The 15,292-nt window shown below is 44.6% G+C and overlaps 1 protein-coding gene across 8 annotated transcripts in view; it reads left to right on the forward strand.

Moving 5' to 3' along the window:
• The window catches only part of RGS6 (regulator of G protein signaling 6), a 588,674-nt gene that overhangs the window by 479,944 nt on the left and 93,438 nt on the right, over positions 1-15,292 (forward strand). For all 8 annotated transcript variants that reach the window (XR_014059230.1, XM_081508925.1, XM_081508924.1 and 5 more), the window contains 3 exons: positions 6,066-6,116; positions 9,790-9,896; positions 11,196-11,247. Coding sequence is in view for 7 of the 8 variants with exons in the window: in XM_081508925.1 (XP_081365051.1) it covers positions 6,066-6,116; positions 9,790-9,896; positions 11,196-11,247 (210 nt within the window). In the remaining variant the exon portion in view is untranslated. The remainder of the gene's footprint in view (positions 1-6,065; positions 6,117-9,789; positions 9,897-11,195; positions 11,248-15,292) is intronic.

Here is a 15,292-nt window from a genome sequence, read left to right on the forward strand (position 1 = left end):
TCAAATCCATTGATCAAACAATACTTCTCAAAAATGCCACTACCTGTATTTCCTTCTCTCTTATTGCCAGCTATTCACTGTGTCCACCCAGCAAAGCCCAGTTAAATGTTTCCTCTTAAGCTTTTTCTGATAGCTATCTGTTATATTTTATTGTTTTTTTAACTAACTCATAAAAGAATGGCCTAAAACTGTAAAAACTTCTCTACTTATAGAGTGTCCTTCAAATCATCTGCAAAATGGAGATAATAATCTATTTACATCATGAAATTATTATGGCACTAGTAGTAAAAGAACCTGTCTGCCAATGCAGGAGACATAAGAGAGGCAGGTTCAATCCCTGGGTCAAGAAGATCCCCTGGAGGAGGGCATGACAACCCACTCCAGTATTCTTGCCTTGAGAATCCCATGGAGAGAGGAGCCTGGTGGGCTTACAGTCCAAAGAGTTGGACACAACTAAAGCAACTTAGCATGCGTGCAGTATTATAGTAGAATCATTCCAAAACTTCAAATGGAGAAATTACTCAATAAGTTATTAGCTTAATAGCTAAAGCAGTAATTATTATTATGACTAAACTAGTGTCTCTGCTTCAGGAAGGAAGTTGAGTACAGAAGATAACTTTTCCAGTTATTCTGTGTACTACTTGGAAAGTTATTCAGAGATAAGAGGGGCAGAACAGTGTAGTGGAAATAATATTAGACATGAGATATTCTGAATCCCAAACTGGGCTGCATTAGGTACTAGCATGTGACCTGGGGCCTCTCTGGGTCTAATCTTTAAAATGGATGTGAGTTACTATATTTTACATATTGTCAAGGTGACATATGACAACAGGGTTAAGTGTCTAGCGCTGACCTAGTACACAGTGGGCACTGGGGATTGTCATCCTTCTGGGTTGATGCTGGCCTGCACATGGCACCTGCATGCATGATAAGATGGCATAGAGCTGTGTTCTTCACTCAAAGGAGCAGCTGAGACCTTGGCAGCTTCATGATACTCCAACGGAGGGTGGAGTCATATCCTTGCCTAAGGTGTACACCATCTTATCCTTGGTTGGGCTTCAGAAAAAAATAGTTTACTCAAATGGAAGTGTCTTTCCCCAATGAGCAGGACTGATGAGTAAGTTGTTAATTGCTTCAGGTACCAGAACCATGATATACAAACTACCAAGTTGCAGGTAACTTGAAATTTGCAGGAGACTTTTGTCAAGTCTTTTGTCAAGTTTGCATAGTCTAATTTGGGTTCAGTTCAGTTCAGTTCAGTCGCTCAGTCATGTCCGACTCTTTGCAACCCCATGAATCGCAGCACACCAGGCCTCCCTGTCCACCACCAGCACCTGGAGTTTAGCCAAACCCATGCCCATCGAGTCGGTGATGCCATCCAACCATCTCATCCTCTGTCGTCCCCTTCTCCTCCTGCCCCCAATCCTTCCCAGCATCAGGATCTTTTTCAATGAGTCAACTCTTCACATGAGGTGGCCAAAGTATTGGAGTTTCAACTTCAACATCAGTCCTTCCAGTGAACAACCGGGACTGATCTCCTTTAGGATGGACTGGTTGGATCTTCTTGCAGTCAAAGGGACTCTCAAGAGTCTTCTCCAGCACCACAGTTCAAAAGCATCAATCCTTCGGCGCTCAGCTTTCTTCACCGTCCAACTCTCACATCCATACATGACCACTGTAAAGACCATAGATTGATACAAAACTTTGAGGGAAATGAAAGAAGTGTGTCATAGTAGGATCTTCTTGGGTTCTGACTTATTTCAAAAGAAGTTCCAGGTATCCCTCATTCTTTCCGAGAGCTTAAAACACCTGAGGCTGAGCCCAGAATAGAATGCTTTTATAATAAGGGTCTCCCCCACACCAGAAAGAGAACTCTCTCAAGTCTTGGAAGGTCTTTCTAGCTTACTCAAATCCAGTTTATATTGATCTAGACTTAATATGACTTGGGAAGAGGTCACTGAGTCTCACTCTACCCCAGTAAGTAACTAAACAAACAACAGGGAGAAGGTGGTCACCCTTAGTCCGGCCCCGTTAGAGTTTACAGAAGGCCACTCGGAGACTCAGGCCCAGCCAGATGGCCAGGGAGCCACTGATCAGAGGTCCATGACAAGCCTCCTGCTCTCTACTCCTCAGGAAGCAGACAAATTTGCAAGTCCTGTCTTCATTCCTCTGCCCTTTCCTTGTGTGCGTGCTTGGTTGCTCAGTCATGTCCCACTCTTTGTGACCCCGTGGACTGTAGCCCACCAGGCTCCTCTGTCCATGGGATCTTCCAGGCAAGAATACTGGAGTGGGTTACCATTTCCTCCTCCAGGGGATCTTTCTGACCCAGGGATTGAACCTGCGTCTCCTGCATCTCCTGCATTGGCAGGTGGGTTCTTTACCAGTGAGCCACCTGGGAAGTCCTGGAGAGCAGCAAAAGTGCCGGGCCTGGGGCAGCAGGAGGCTGTGCTCCAGACCTGCTCCCCTTGGGACTGCAGCTTGACAAAGATAAGAAGCAGAATCCAGTAGTAGTAACAGAAGGCAATCATCAATTTTGGATAGAACAGAAAAATAATCTGTTTTGATTTCTTACTAGAATAAGAAGGGAAGAATGATTGGGAGGAGGGGGCAAGAAGGAAGAAAGAGAGAGAAAAGAGAAGAATAAAAATGCTTTCTCCTGATAATGATTTGGACTATTTTCGCCTGATTCTACAGTGTAATAATTATAGCCATCTTAAAGGACATAATATTATGACAGGTTTCCCTTCCTTGTTCCTGAGGCTGAATCTGCCACAGGGCTGAGGCTGGCCCTTCCTGGATTAGCCTAGCGAAGCAATAACCCATGCCCACGAGAATGAGACTGTCCACAGCCCCGGGCATTATTGTGTGTGCTCAGGTCCACCAAGCAGGGCCCACGTGTGTTGAGGATGGCAGTGGGGTGTGTGCTGCTGCAGACTGAGGGTGGTGGCCTCGACAGCCAGGGGCAGCAGCTCGGCCCCATGGGGGCCTGAGAATGGTCACCTGGCTCCCCGAATGAGACAGTGATGGTCGTGGTGGCTACACCAGAGACAGGAAACCCAGGTCTGTGGTCCCTCTGCAATGCCAAGGGAGAAGGCCAGGGGCTTTTGTGACTTTCCTTTCTTTACCAAAATTGTGCATACATGTGATTCTTGAGCTCTGTGAATGCAAACCGGAGCCTGGTGGACAATTAGACCGGACATGAGTGCAGAAAGCCAAAGGGGCGCAGAAACCCAGACAATAGTGCCGAAGGCCCGGGTGGGGTGGGGGTGGGGGGAGCGGATATGATAGCAAGGAAGGAGTTTCAATGTGAATGAATACTAATTAGTGACATGGATATTAATGATGACAGTAATTAACAGGGGAAAGGAAGGGCTGTCATTGTCCCAGGGTGAGTAATCAATCTTGGCAGGTGATAAATAATGGTTCAGCAAGCTCAGCAGAAAGATAATCCTCCTGCCCGGGGGAGAGCTGTTGCTGATGCTGGAAACTTCTCCGTTTCTAGGCAACCCACAAAAAAAAAAGGACTATTTTTCTTTTGAGGAAAAAACAGGTTAGAGTCTCCTCCCACCCCACCCCCAACTTGGGATTACAGTTCTTATTTGATTTCTGCTTTGTTCTTCATTTCCGAGGACAAATGTTGAACTTGTATAATTTGGAGGAAGTGGACACACAGACACATATACTCACCCTTTCTGTCAAAGAACATGACTGAATGAGAGTGTTTTCAGTCCAAAGTTTAGCTCATAGATGCCATCCAGGAGCAAGAGTGGGGCAATGCTTAGAAGTCCTGCTTTTGAGGTTGAAATGTGGGGGACTTGCAGGGCTGTGTCATTGGAGGTTGGACCTGGGTGGGTAGGGTGCTACACAAAGTACCAGACAGTCTACTCTGCAAGATCCTTCTTCCAGAGAGCAACAAAATGTCTAGCACTCAGGCCTGTACTGGTCTCACTTCTCACCCTGAGTCAAATTTCTGAGCAACTTTACTCTTGCAAAGAGGGAACTATTTGTTCAACCCCTCTGCTGGTTCTCCGGTGTTTCAGCTGGGAGTCAATCCGAGGAGAGCTGATGGCAGGCCCTCTCCCCCACCGCACAACTCAGAACCCATGACAAGACTCAGGTCTCTAGAAACACTGCCCCTTTCAGACTGTTTTCCATCTAACATTCCATCCTGAGGTGATAAAGTGGAGACCTTTGAAGATCTTCACTGGTTTAAAGTGAGATATGGGAATGACAATGGTAGATTGTCCAGAAGTTCAGAACCTCCCAGAAAATTGGACTCCTCTACCCCCACATGAGGGCTTCCCTTGTGGCTCAGAAGGTGAAGAAACTGCCTGCAATGTGAGAGACCCAGGTTCAATCCCTGGGTTGGGAAGATCCCCTGGAGGAGGAAATGGCAACCCACTCCAGTATTCTTGCCTAGAGAATTCCATAGACAGAGGAGCCTAGTGGTCTACTCTCCATGGGGTCACAAAGAGTGGGGCACAACTGAGAGACTGCACTTTCACCCCCACATGAACTGTGCTTGCCTGAGAACACTGGTCCACATTTAAAGGGAGGCAAACAAAAGCAATTATATTCAGAGAATAGTGACCACAATGGTGAGAAACCCCAAATCGTATCATGGGAAGAAACAGCTGAGGAATCCAGGCATGTTTCACCTGGAGCAGGGGAAACTGTAGGATAGCATTGCTGATACACTGAGTGTACTGTCCATATAATTGAAGGACTGTCTCACAGAGTGAGAGGTCTGAGTTCTTCTCTCTATCATCAGAGGGCAAAACTAAGACCGAAGAGAGGAATTCAGAGAAGGGCCAATTTCAGTTCAGAGAAGTTGAAGATGATTTAACTGAGACAGGCTTGCCAGGAAGGAATTTGTGAGTTTCCAGGCACTCGGGGTTTGTTTTTTTTTAATGAAAATTAGAACACCTCTTATCCAGGATATTGTGGATGATGCTTGGCTAGGGTTAGAGTTAGAAAGAAAGAAAGTGAAGTCGCTCAGTCGTGTCCAACTCTTTGCGACCCCATGGACTGTAGCCTACAAGGTTCCTCCATCCATGGGATTTTCCAGGCAAGAATACTGGAGTGGGTTGCCATTTCCTTCTCCAGGAGATCTTCCCGACCCAGGGATTGAACCCGGGTCTCCCACATTGTAGGCAGATGCTTTACCATCTGAGCCACCAGGGTTGGAGTAAATAAGTTTTGAAAGTCCCTTCTGATTCTTAAGATTTACATTAGTTAAGGTAATACTAGATATTAAAACAGATAACTCTCAAATGCCTGGGTTTCAATATCACAAGTTTATTTTCCAATCAGGTCAGAGCCCCAGATGGGCATCAATCTTCATGTCTGTTCAGGATCCCAGGCTCCTTCTACATTGTGGCTCTGCCCTCTCTCCATTTATTCAGCAGATGGGGATGAAAGATTGTGGGGTGTGGAGGGACAGGCATGAGTTTTTATGGTCCAAGTCTGAAAATGGCATATGGCATTTCCACCCACATTCTCTTGGCAGAACTCAATCCACACTCAACTGCAGGAAGGTCTAGAAGTGTAATCTAGTTGTTGCCCAGGGGATGAAGGACGGAGGTTTGGATGAACACATAGAAGTTTCTCCCACAGACACAGGGGCTTATTCATTCAGGATAAGCCCAGGCCAGAAGAAGTTAGAGGTTTAGAGATTTTTTTTCAGGAACCTGTGTGGTCATCTGTGTTGGGCAGGCTTTCTCAGTTGGGGATAGGGAGCTAAAAGAAGTCTCCTCCCTCAGGAAATGTTCTGGGGACCAGGAGAGATAAAAACGTCTTCTAGCCTGTCATCAAAATATGTATTCCCAGGAAGTCCGCTCCTGAAGCTCCCTAGAAATGTGGATACAAGATCATCTGAGTCATCAACGTGGATTTTTTTGAGGAAAAGAATGGGATTGTGACTATGGAAGCATACTAATGGGTGGAAAGAGCTGGCTAGGATGGAAAAGTATCAATATTACCTAGCTCTCCAGGTAACCATGTTTCCTCTGGCACAGAGTTAAACATCCATGAGGTCTTTAATTGAAATTGCTTTGCCGTTGCAGGTACGGACATTGTACAGTGGCTTATGAAGAACCTTTCCATCGAGGACCCAGGTACTTGACCCTCAACCCTGACTTGACCCGCATGATATTAGTGAACAAGCCATACCCAATTTCCAAACCAGTTTCTCCTTACCCTCCTGAGAACTGGGCTTATACAAGTGAATTCCAAGATGTGGAATCACTCCCTTTACAAACAAAATTAATTTATTTCCTCCACTGAGTTTCTGTCTTTAAATTTAAATTACCCTTGGAGGAAATGAGCAACCATTTAGAATGCCAAAGAGCCCGATACAATAACATGGACTCTGGTTAGCCACCGCAATTAAAGATAAGTTGTAGCACTGTCACGAAACAGCCTTCTATAGCCAGCTTTTAAAATTAGATTGCCTGATCCACAATTAAAAGGTTTAATTATTTGCTAAGACTCCTTCTGTTCTCTGCTTCTGCAAGAAGTGAAGCAGTGATTTTTTTCAACTTTAATTGTGCAATGCAATTAGGAAAACCTCACCAGAAAAACACCAGCAAACTCTAGCCAATAAAGCAGTATTCAAACCTGTGCTCCCACCAGCAAGAAAGCAATAAAATTTATTTTTACAGCATAATTAGAAAATGGAAAAAAAAAAAAAAAAGAAAATGGAGGTGGGGGGTTCCAGGAAAAAATAAAAATTCTAGGTAAGTAAACTTTTCCGAAGTTATTATACACTCCCCATCTTAACTAAGTATTCTTGATGCCTGAAAGTCATATTTACAAACATCCACTAATGTATTCTGATGTTCTTGGGGATTAGATCTACTAGCCTCAAATTAAATGGCCTTCAATTGCTCTCTTTTTAAAGATTTTTTTTCTAGGTGTCTGACCTTCAACTGTGATTCCTTGCTGGGGTCACTGACAGCTCAAGCATTTCTATATTTTAATCTGATGCTCTTGATATTAATAGACTTTTTTTAGTAATTTTTATTTAGTTAGTTTTTGGGCGGTGGAGAGCTGTGTTCAGTCTTTGTTGCTAAGAGGGCTTTTTTTCTCTAGTTGTGGTGTGCAGGCTTCTCATTGTGGTGGCTTCTCTTGTTGCAGCTTCCAGGCTCTAGAGCACAGGCTCAATAGTTGTGGCATATAGGCTTAGTTGCTCCTTGTCACATGGAATCTTCCTGGGCCAAGAGTCAAACTCATGTGTCCTGCAATGCCAGGCAGACTCTTTGCCACTGAGCCATAAGGCTCAGGGAAGCCCTTAATAGACCATTGACAATGGAAGTGGAAGTGTTAGTCACTCAGTTGTGTCCAACTCTTTGCGACACCATGAACTGTAGCCCACCAGGCTCCTCTGTCCATGGAATTCTCCAGGCATTAATCCTGAAGTGGGTTGCCATTCCCTTCTCCAGGGGATCTTCCTGACCCAGGGATCAAACTCAGGTCTCCTGCATTGCAGGAGCCACCAGGGAAGCCCAATTTATAATTTACATAGAATTCAATTAAACATAGTTGCTAGAAATCTGAGTGCCAGAAAAGGAGGTCGTGAACAGAAGGGACACTAGCCTTTCTCTCCATCATGACTAGTGACCACTCTCATGTCGAGTGGAAATTCTTAATTCTAGTCAAGTTCTTAAACCACAGGAGAAAACTATAAATGCTAATCCTTTTAAGGGAAAAACCCATATTGACTACCTTAAGTGTTTGCCTTACACAGCCTGGACTTCTGATTATCTGCTTCTGAAAACCGGACTGCATCCTTACAAGTTTAGTTACATGATATAGAGTCACCTTTCTTCATGGTGGAGTTTTTTCTCTTCCAAGAGTACTGTTTTCTTTGCCCTTCTGAAATAATCATCATATTCCTGACAGATGTTTTATCATTATCTTCAGTGGTAGTAGTAGCAGCGGCAATGGTATATTCTGAGAACCCTGAACCACCTCATGGTAGAACATGCTGCAGGAATCCTCTGGTCCTGATAAGAGAAGCTTCTGTGAGAGGTCCTGAATGATACAGGTCTTATCTCTCATGGTCTATTATACTTTGATGCCCTTGGGAGGATATCAAGGTCAGGAACCCATCTGGGCTTCTGAGAAGTAGTTGAGCAGGAGTTAAGGACAATTCACCAGCAGAAATGAGGCCAACCAAGACCCTGGGAAATCAGGTAGCCAAAGTCCGCCCTCCCTCCCTTCTTCCTTCCCATCTGCAGCATCTCTAAGCACAAGCCTTTTGAAGAATGAAGTGAGACTTCTAGCTCCAGACTGGTGACATGAAAGTCTCCTTCTTACCGGGTTTTGTTCTTCCTTCTTTGGAGAAAGAGCAGGTGATGAAATTTCCCTTTTCTGCTGGACTCCTTGTTCTTGAAGCATGAAGATTTCAGAACCAAACTGGTTATCACTAAGCAAGTAAAGTACAATTCCATTCATCCCAATTCTACCAGTGATAAATGTATGCACTCCTTCCAAAGAAGAATAGCAGATTCTCATTATGCAAAATGACTGGATTATATACAACCTCTTGAAAGTTGTAGCACTGTCACTAAACAGCCTTCTAGAGCCAGCTCTTAAAGTTGCATTGCCTGAATCACAATGAAGAGGTTTAATTACTTGCTAAAACTCCCAAAAAGTTTGCAAATAAAGTCAATACAAGTCACTTTAAAAGCTTCAGAACTTATGAAATTAATAATTCCTAGAGACTCCCTGAGTATGTCAATAATTTCTACAGTCAAAAATTAATTTTTATTGGTAAGAATACTTTTATACTTGTGAAAGATTATCGTGTGGGCTTGCCAGGTGGCACTAGTGGTAGAGAACCCACCTGCCAATGCAGAAGACATAAGAGATACAGGTTCAATCCCTGGGTTGGGAAGATCCCCTGGAGGAGGGCATGGCAACCCACTCCAGTATTCTTGCTTGGAGAATCCCATGGACAGTGGAGCCTGATGGGCTACAGTCCATAGGGTTGCAAAGAGTTGGACATGACTGGAGTGACTTAGCATGCACACATCATGTCTGATAGAACTATCTAAATTTCTTTTTTCTTAGCTCTACTCAGAGTAAATATAAATTCTTAACTATTTATGGGAATCTACTTATGGCTGGTGCTAAAGTAACAGAACAACAAGTTGTAGCAAAAATATCAACGTTTGTATTAGGTTGGCCTCCCTATGCTACTGCCTTCTCTTCCTCTAATTCCTCTTTATCCATAAGAGAACAGTAATACCCTCTTCACTGCTGGTGGGATTCTCATGTCAGGAAATGCGATGTGAGTCTGAAGACTCTGTGGGCTACATACTCATTGCTGGTGGTGATTAAAAAAAATAAAAAGAATGAAACTAAAAATATGAATCAGGGCTGCCAGCACTTACTGAGCACTTACCATGCGCCAGACCCTGCTAAGCACTTTACATGAAGCATCTCACTTATTTACAGACTTCCACACCAGAGCCCATGATCTTAACTGGAACATAGACTTTTTTTCTGGAAGTCTTGGGGGATTAAACAATATTAGATGCTCAGAGCTGGGATCCAGAGGAGTCTCAGACACATGTGACCTTCCCAACCATTGATATCTCTGCCCAGCCCACTGAGTCATTTCAGAAATTATCAGCCAATCATGTTGTGATCTGGGGGTGATGACAGTTGACTTCCAGTTGCCTTTCTGCTCACCCTACCCCATCCCACTTACACTTCATCTAAGTAGCCCTGCATTCTGACAGTTTTGCTATAACTTCTGTTTCTTCTGCCCTGTCCCTGCAGTTGAAGCAATACACTTGGGAAGCCTTATAGCTGCCCAGGGCTACGTCTTTCCCATCTCAGATCATGTTCTTACCATGAAGGATGATGGCACCTTTTATCGTTTCCAGGTAGGCCTGCAGCCTCTCCTTTTCTTCTCATCATCCGACCTCAGATTAGAACTACCTAAAAAACTGATGGTATTTAAGGAAGCAATTCCTACCTCCCACCAGCTCTGGGAAAGCAAAACTGGTCTGTGCTATTTTTTGCCCCCCCCCCATAATAGTAAAACGCCCTCATGGAGAACTTACCATTCATTGGTTGCTTTACACATATCTCATTTATTCTGAAGAGCAAACTTTGGGGGGATAAATATCACCCATTTTACAGTTGCAAAAACTGAGGTACCTGGAGAATTAATGGGACATTTAGTCAATCCAGGGGACAGCCTTGATTGGAACCTAGATCAGCCAGATAGCAAAGTCCTTAATCCTTCTGCTATATCATGTTACCTTCTCGGTGTGAAATTTCTATTCACTACCGAGCAACACTTCGCAAACATTCTCCTCTCCTTTTCTCAGATCCTGTCCTACAGTGAATTTGAGCAGAGTTGTGTCAAGGTCTAAACCAAAAGGCTTTGGAATGGAGTTCTTCAGACAGGGTCAAAGAATGTCTGAGTTTGCTCAGCTGCCATAAGAAAATATCAATACCATAGACAGGGTGGCTTAAACAGCAGAAATGTATTTCTCATAGCTCTTGAGGCCAGAAGTCTAAGATTAAGCCTCAGGTGGGGTTCAGTTTGTGAGAAGAGCTTTCATCCTGACTTTCAGATGGTAGTTCTCACTGTGTCCTAACGTGGTAGAGAGAGAGAGAGAGACACATAGTGATAGAGATTTTTAGCCTTCTGGTGTTTCCTTTTATAGGGACACTAATCCTGTGTGATCGGGGCCCCACCCCTGTGATCTCATTTAACCTTAATCACTTCCTTACTCCACATACAGTCACACTGGGGTGGGGGGCAGGGAGGTTAGAGTTTCATCATAGAAATTCAAGGGGGCACCATTCAGTCCATGGCAAAGTGATAAAGGAACTTGGAGCCTGTGCCCCAGTAAACGGTGCCTGTCTGACTCCTGCATTAGACTTATTGTTTCAGGATATGAAGTTTTTGCCCTGTAAACTAAGTTTCTCATCGTTGCATTTATTTGGCTGACCTGAGATTTTATTTCTCAACACTTAGATTAAAATGTTGACTGGCCTCCGCTATGCTAAGAACAGGAAAGAGTCAGGGTGCAGTGTCAACACAAAGGACGTGCAGACAGAACCTGTCAGGGAGGGATCCTCCCTGGGTCAGGGGAGGGCTGCCCATGGGCCCCCGGCAGGGGAGGGCATGAGCTGGCATCCTCAGTCCTGATGCCTGTACTCTTTTGCAGGCCCCATACTTCTGGCCTTCAAATTGCTGGGAACCTGAAAACACGGACTATGGTGAGCACTAAAGCTGTGGCCCACACTTACTGGGAATGCAGAAGACACATCTTTGCTGTGTGGGTGACTGTGGTGCATGGGGAGGAGGGTCTTTGCCCTGCTTAGCCCTTTCTCATATTGTTGACAGGTACTGTTCCACATACTGATGAAAGGCAGAGCCCACTGAAAGATGCAGCCATTGGAAGGGAAGGTGGGAGGGGAAGAAAAGTTTTATCAAGTGTGGCCAAAGTGCTCATTCTGTGGGGCCATGGAGAACTGGGCCAGTGGCCATTGACCACTACTTCCTGGGACAGGGTTTCAGGCAGGGCTGGATCAAGGCGGCATGTCCCCCTGGCCATTTCCTTTCTCACAGACTTGTTAAGACTTTTTAATAATTCATTGGTGTTTCTGATGGTTGGAAGTTAGAGGGAAAGACTAACAGGCCGTGGACCGGTATACAAAAGTTACCCTACCTAAGAAAACAAAGAGTCGGTGAAGCTGGGCACTGGGTAAGCAGGGAATTACCTCTGTCTAAACAGGGATTTATTAGACTCTTGCCCTGTATTCTCCATGAAGACTGTTTAATATATCTGTGTGTCAGTCTTCTAAAGTTATATTATCCCTGTACTTCAGATACAGCTGAGGCCCAGAGAGGCCACTTCCTTACATATATCACACTGTACTCTGATTGGATGCCCCGTCAATTGTCAGCTCCATGAGGGCAGGGCTGGTCCACCTCATTCACTTTTATTATCCAGTGCATAGTGCATGCCTAAGCCACAGTGGGCACTCAGTAAATATTTGATGATGGTTCTGGTTCTTTGACTGTGTGGATCACAACAAACTGTGGAAAATTCTTCAAGAGATGGGAATACTGGACCACCTTACCTGTCTACTGAGAAACCTATATGCAAGTCAAGAAGCAACAGTCAGAACCGGACATGGAACAACAGACTGGTTCCAAATTGGGAAAGGAGTACATCAAGGCTGCACATTGTCGCCCTTCTTATTTAACTTATGTGCAGAGTACAGGGCTTCCCTGGTAGCTCAGTCAGTAAAGAAACTGCCTGCACTGCAGGAAACCTGGGTTCAATCCCTGGTTCAGGAAGATCCCCTGGAGAAGGAAATGGTAACCCACTCCATTATTCTTGCCTGGAAAATCCCATGGACAGAGGAGCCTGGCAGGCTACATACAGTCCATAGGATCATATGAGTTGGACACAACTTAGTGACTAAACCACCACCATGAGGAATGCCAGGCCGGATAAAGCACAAGCTGGAATCAAGATTGCTGGGAGAAATATTAATAACCTCAGATATGCAGACGACACCAGCCTAATGGCAGAAAGCTAAGAGAAACCCGAGTCTCTTGATGAGTGTGAAAGAGGAAAGTAAAAAAGCTGGCTTAAAACTCAACATTCAAAAAAATTAAGATCGTGGCATCCAGTCCCATCACTTCTTGGCAAATAGAGGGGGAAACAATGGAAACAGTGACAGACTTTATTTTCTTGGGCTCCAGCATCACTGCAGATGGTGACTGCAGCCATGAAGTTAGAAGTTGCTTACTCCTTGGAAGGAAAGCTATGACAAACCTAGACAGTGTATTAAAAAGCAGAGACATCACCTTGCTGACAAAGGCCTGTCTAGTCAAAGCTATGGTTTTTCCAGTAGTCATGTATGGATATGAGAGTTGTACCGTAAAGAAGGCTGAGCACCAAAGAATTGATGCTTTCGAATTGAGGTGTTGGAGAAGACTCCAGAGAGTTCCTTGGACTGAAAAGAGATCCAACCAGTCAATCCTAAAGGAAATCAACCCTGAATGTTCATTAGGAAGGACTGATGCTGAAGCTGAAGCTCCAATACTTTTCCCCCCTGATGTGAAGAGCAGACTCATTGGAAAAGACCCGGATGCTGGAAAAGGTTGATGGCAAGAGGAGAAGGGGGAGACAGAGGATGAGGTGGTTGGATGACATCATCAACTCAATGGACATGAGTTTGAACAAACTTCAAGAGATAGGGAAGGATAGGGAAGCCTGGCATGCTGCAGTCCATTGGGTTGCAAAGAATTGAACACGACTGAGAGACTGAACAATGACAACAACTGGTTCTTTATCAAAGGTGATTAACAGACACTCAGTAGAGAATTTGAACTCAGATGCTCCTTTCATGGTCGGCCCCTCCACATAGCACCCTCATCACTGACTCAGCTGCTGGGGCAGCCCACAGCTGCTCTCCTTGGGACTGGGGCACGCAATGAGACCTGTAAGTTCTTCTTGGATTCTTTGCAGGATGGTTTTCATAGGAAGGTAGAGCCAGCTGCAGCTGGGTGGTACTCCAAGGAGCCTGTCCTGAGACCTTGTGATAAGCTACACGCTCTGGATCACATTTCTGAGGGAGGGGAAACCAGCAACTGGAAATAGTCCTGAGGATAGAATCCTAGCAAGCCTCTGCCCTACAACACTACAGTGGTTCTGTTTCCAAGTCTGGAGCATGGCCCTGATGCAGGGGGCAGGGCCCCGTGACTGTCTCATCAGCTATCTGCAGGCATCACCACAGGTCCCTCTGGAACTGTGCTGTGCCCTAAATGATGTGATAAGTGGGTCCAGCCAGGTTTCCAGCTCGAAACGGGAGCAGCACTTGGCTGCTCATAAAATAAGTGCTTCTGGGGCTGAAATACTGCTCACAAAAGCCCAACTCGGAATTTGAATAATTGTAGCTCAGTTCCATGCAGCAGCCGTGTATCCTTGTGAATGTGAAAACCAATATTTTTCCAGGCAATGGAGAGGGTTGGGAGGATGGTGGGACCAGAAAACCTGGGCCCAAGTAAAATTCAAATATTTACCTGAATATAAACCCACAACCATCAGCCGTCTTACCCTGCATACAGCAGGGCACCATTTCCCTTTCTCTATAGATTTTTGTAACTTTAGCTGTGCAGTAAGAACAGGGATAAAAATAAAAATTTATATCAGGCTGTCACTTGAAGCAAAATTATTTTGAATTCCTGTACCTCCATTTTGGGAAATCAAATGGAGAAGTTAAAGTTCAGGACACAAAATACTCATTGCCTTTTCCTGGTTAATCAGAAAATCAGTATTTACCCAGAGAGAAGTCAGCACAAAGGGCCCACTGTCGACTGGCTCCACTAGCTGTGTGATCTTGGCAAGTTACTTAACCTCTCTGTGCCTCTGAAATCGCATTTGAAGGGCAGAATAGTAATAGTACTTCTCGTGTTGTTGGTTAGGATTAAATTGTTTTGTTAATTAGAAATGTGTGCAGGTTTTGGTGTATGGCACGTAGTAAGGAGTCAATAAAAACCATAGTGGAGTTGGTATTAGTACTCCCAGGATGATGTTTGATCTTATTTGTTCTGTGGTAGCCCTCTTGCCAGAAAGTATGTGCCACTGGAGCTAAGAATTCAGAATAGGTGTGGCTTGGATTGACGAAGAACCAGAAGAAACTTCCCTTGTTTCAACATGTACTTTGTGTCAATTGCTTTGTCACAGATTTGAGTGAGTGACAGGCTTGCCCTCCAAGCATCCCAGGCTGAGAGAGAGACCATGATGTGCAAGCAAGAAGAGGATGCTGAGGAATTTGATCCAACTACTCAAAGATTTTATGTTGATGAAGCATGATTACAAAGGTGGAATAATTGGGGATGGACAAGTTTATGAAAAGGTCCTCGTAGTCGAGGAGAGACATTTAGAATAGGTTCAGCAGCTTCCCAGAGCCACTGTGGGTCTCCAAAAATGGGGAATAACCTGAAAAATTCCCTTGTCTATGAAAGGAGGCTAATAACAGAACTTACCTCATAGGTTATTATGAGGATTAAGTAAGTGGACATTTGGAAAGTCCCTAGACCACTGCCTGACATTCAACAGCTCCATATACATTGTAGCTGCTAGTGTGGTGATTTCCCTAGTACCTAAAATACTGCTTGGCACATAAGTGCAAGTGTTAGTCACTCAGTCGTGTCTGACTGTTTGCAACCCTATGGACTGTAGCCTGCCAGGCTCAGTCCATGGAATTCTCCAGGCAAGCATACTGGAGTGGGTTGCCATTTCCT

This window comes from Giraffa tippelskirchi, chromosome 7 (genome assembly GCF_054371585.1).
Source record: "Giraffa tippelskirchi isolate mGirTip1 chromosome 7, T2T-mGirTip1v1.2.pri, whole genome shotgun sequence".
NCBI lineage: Eukaryota > Metazoa > Chordata > Mammalia > Artiodactyla > Giraffidae > Giraffa > Giraffa tippelskirchi.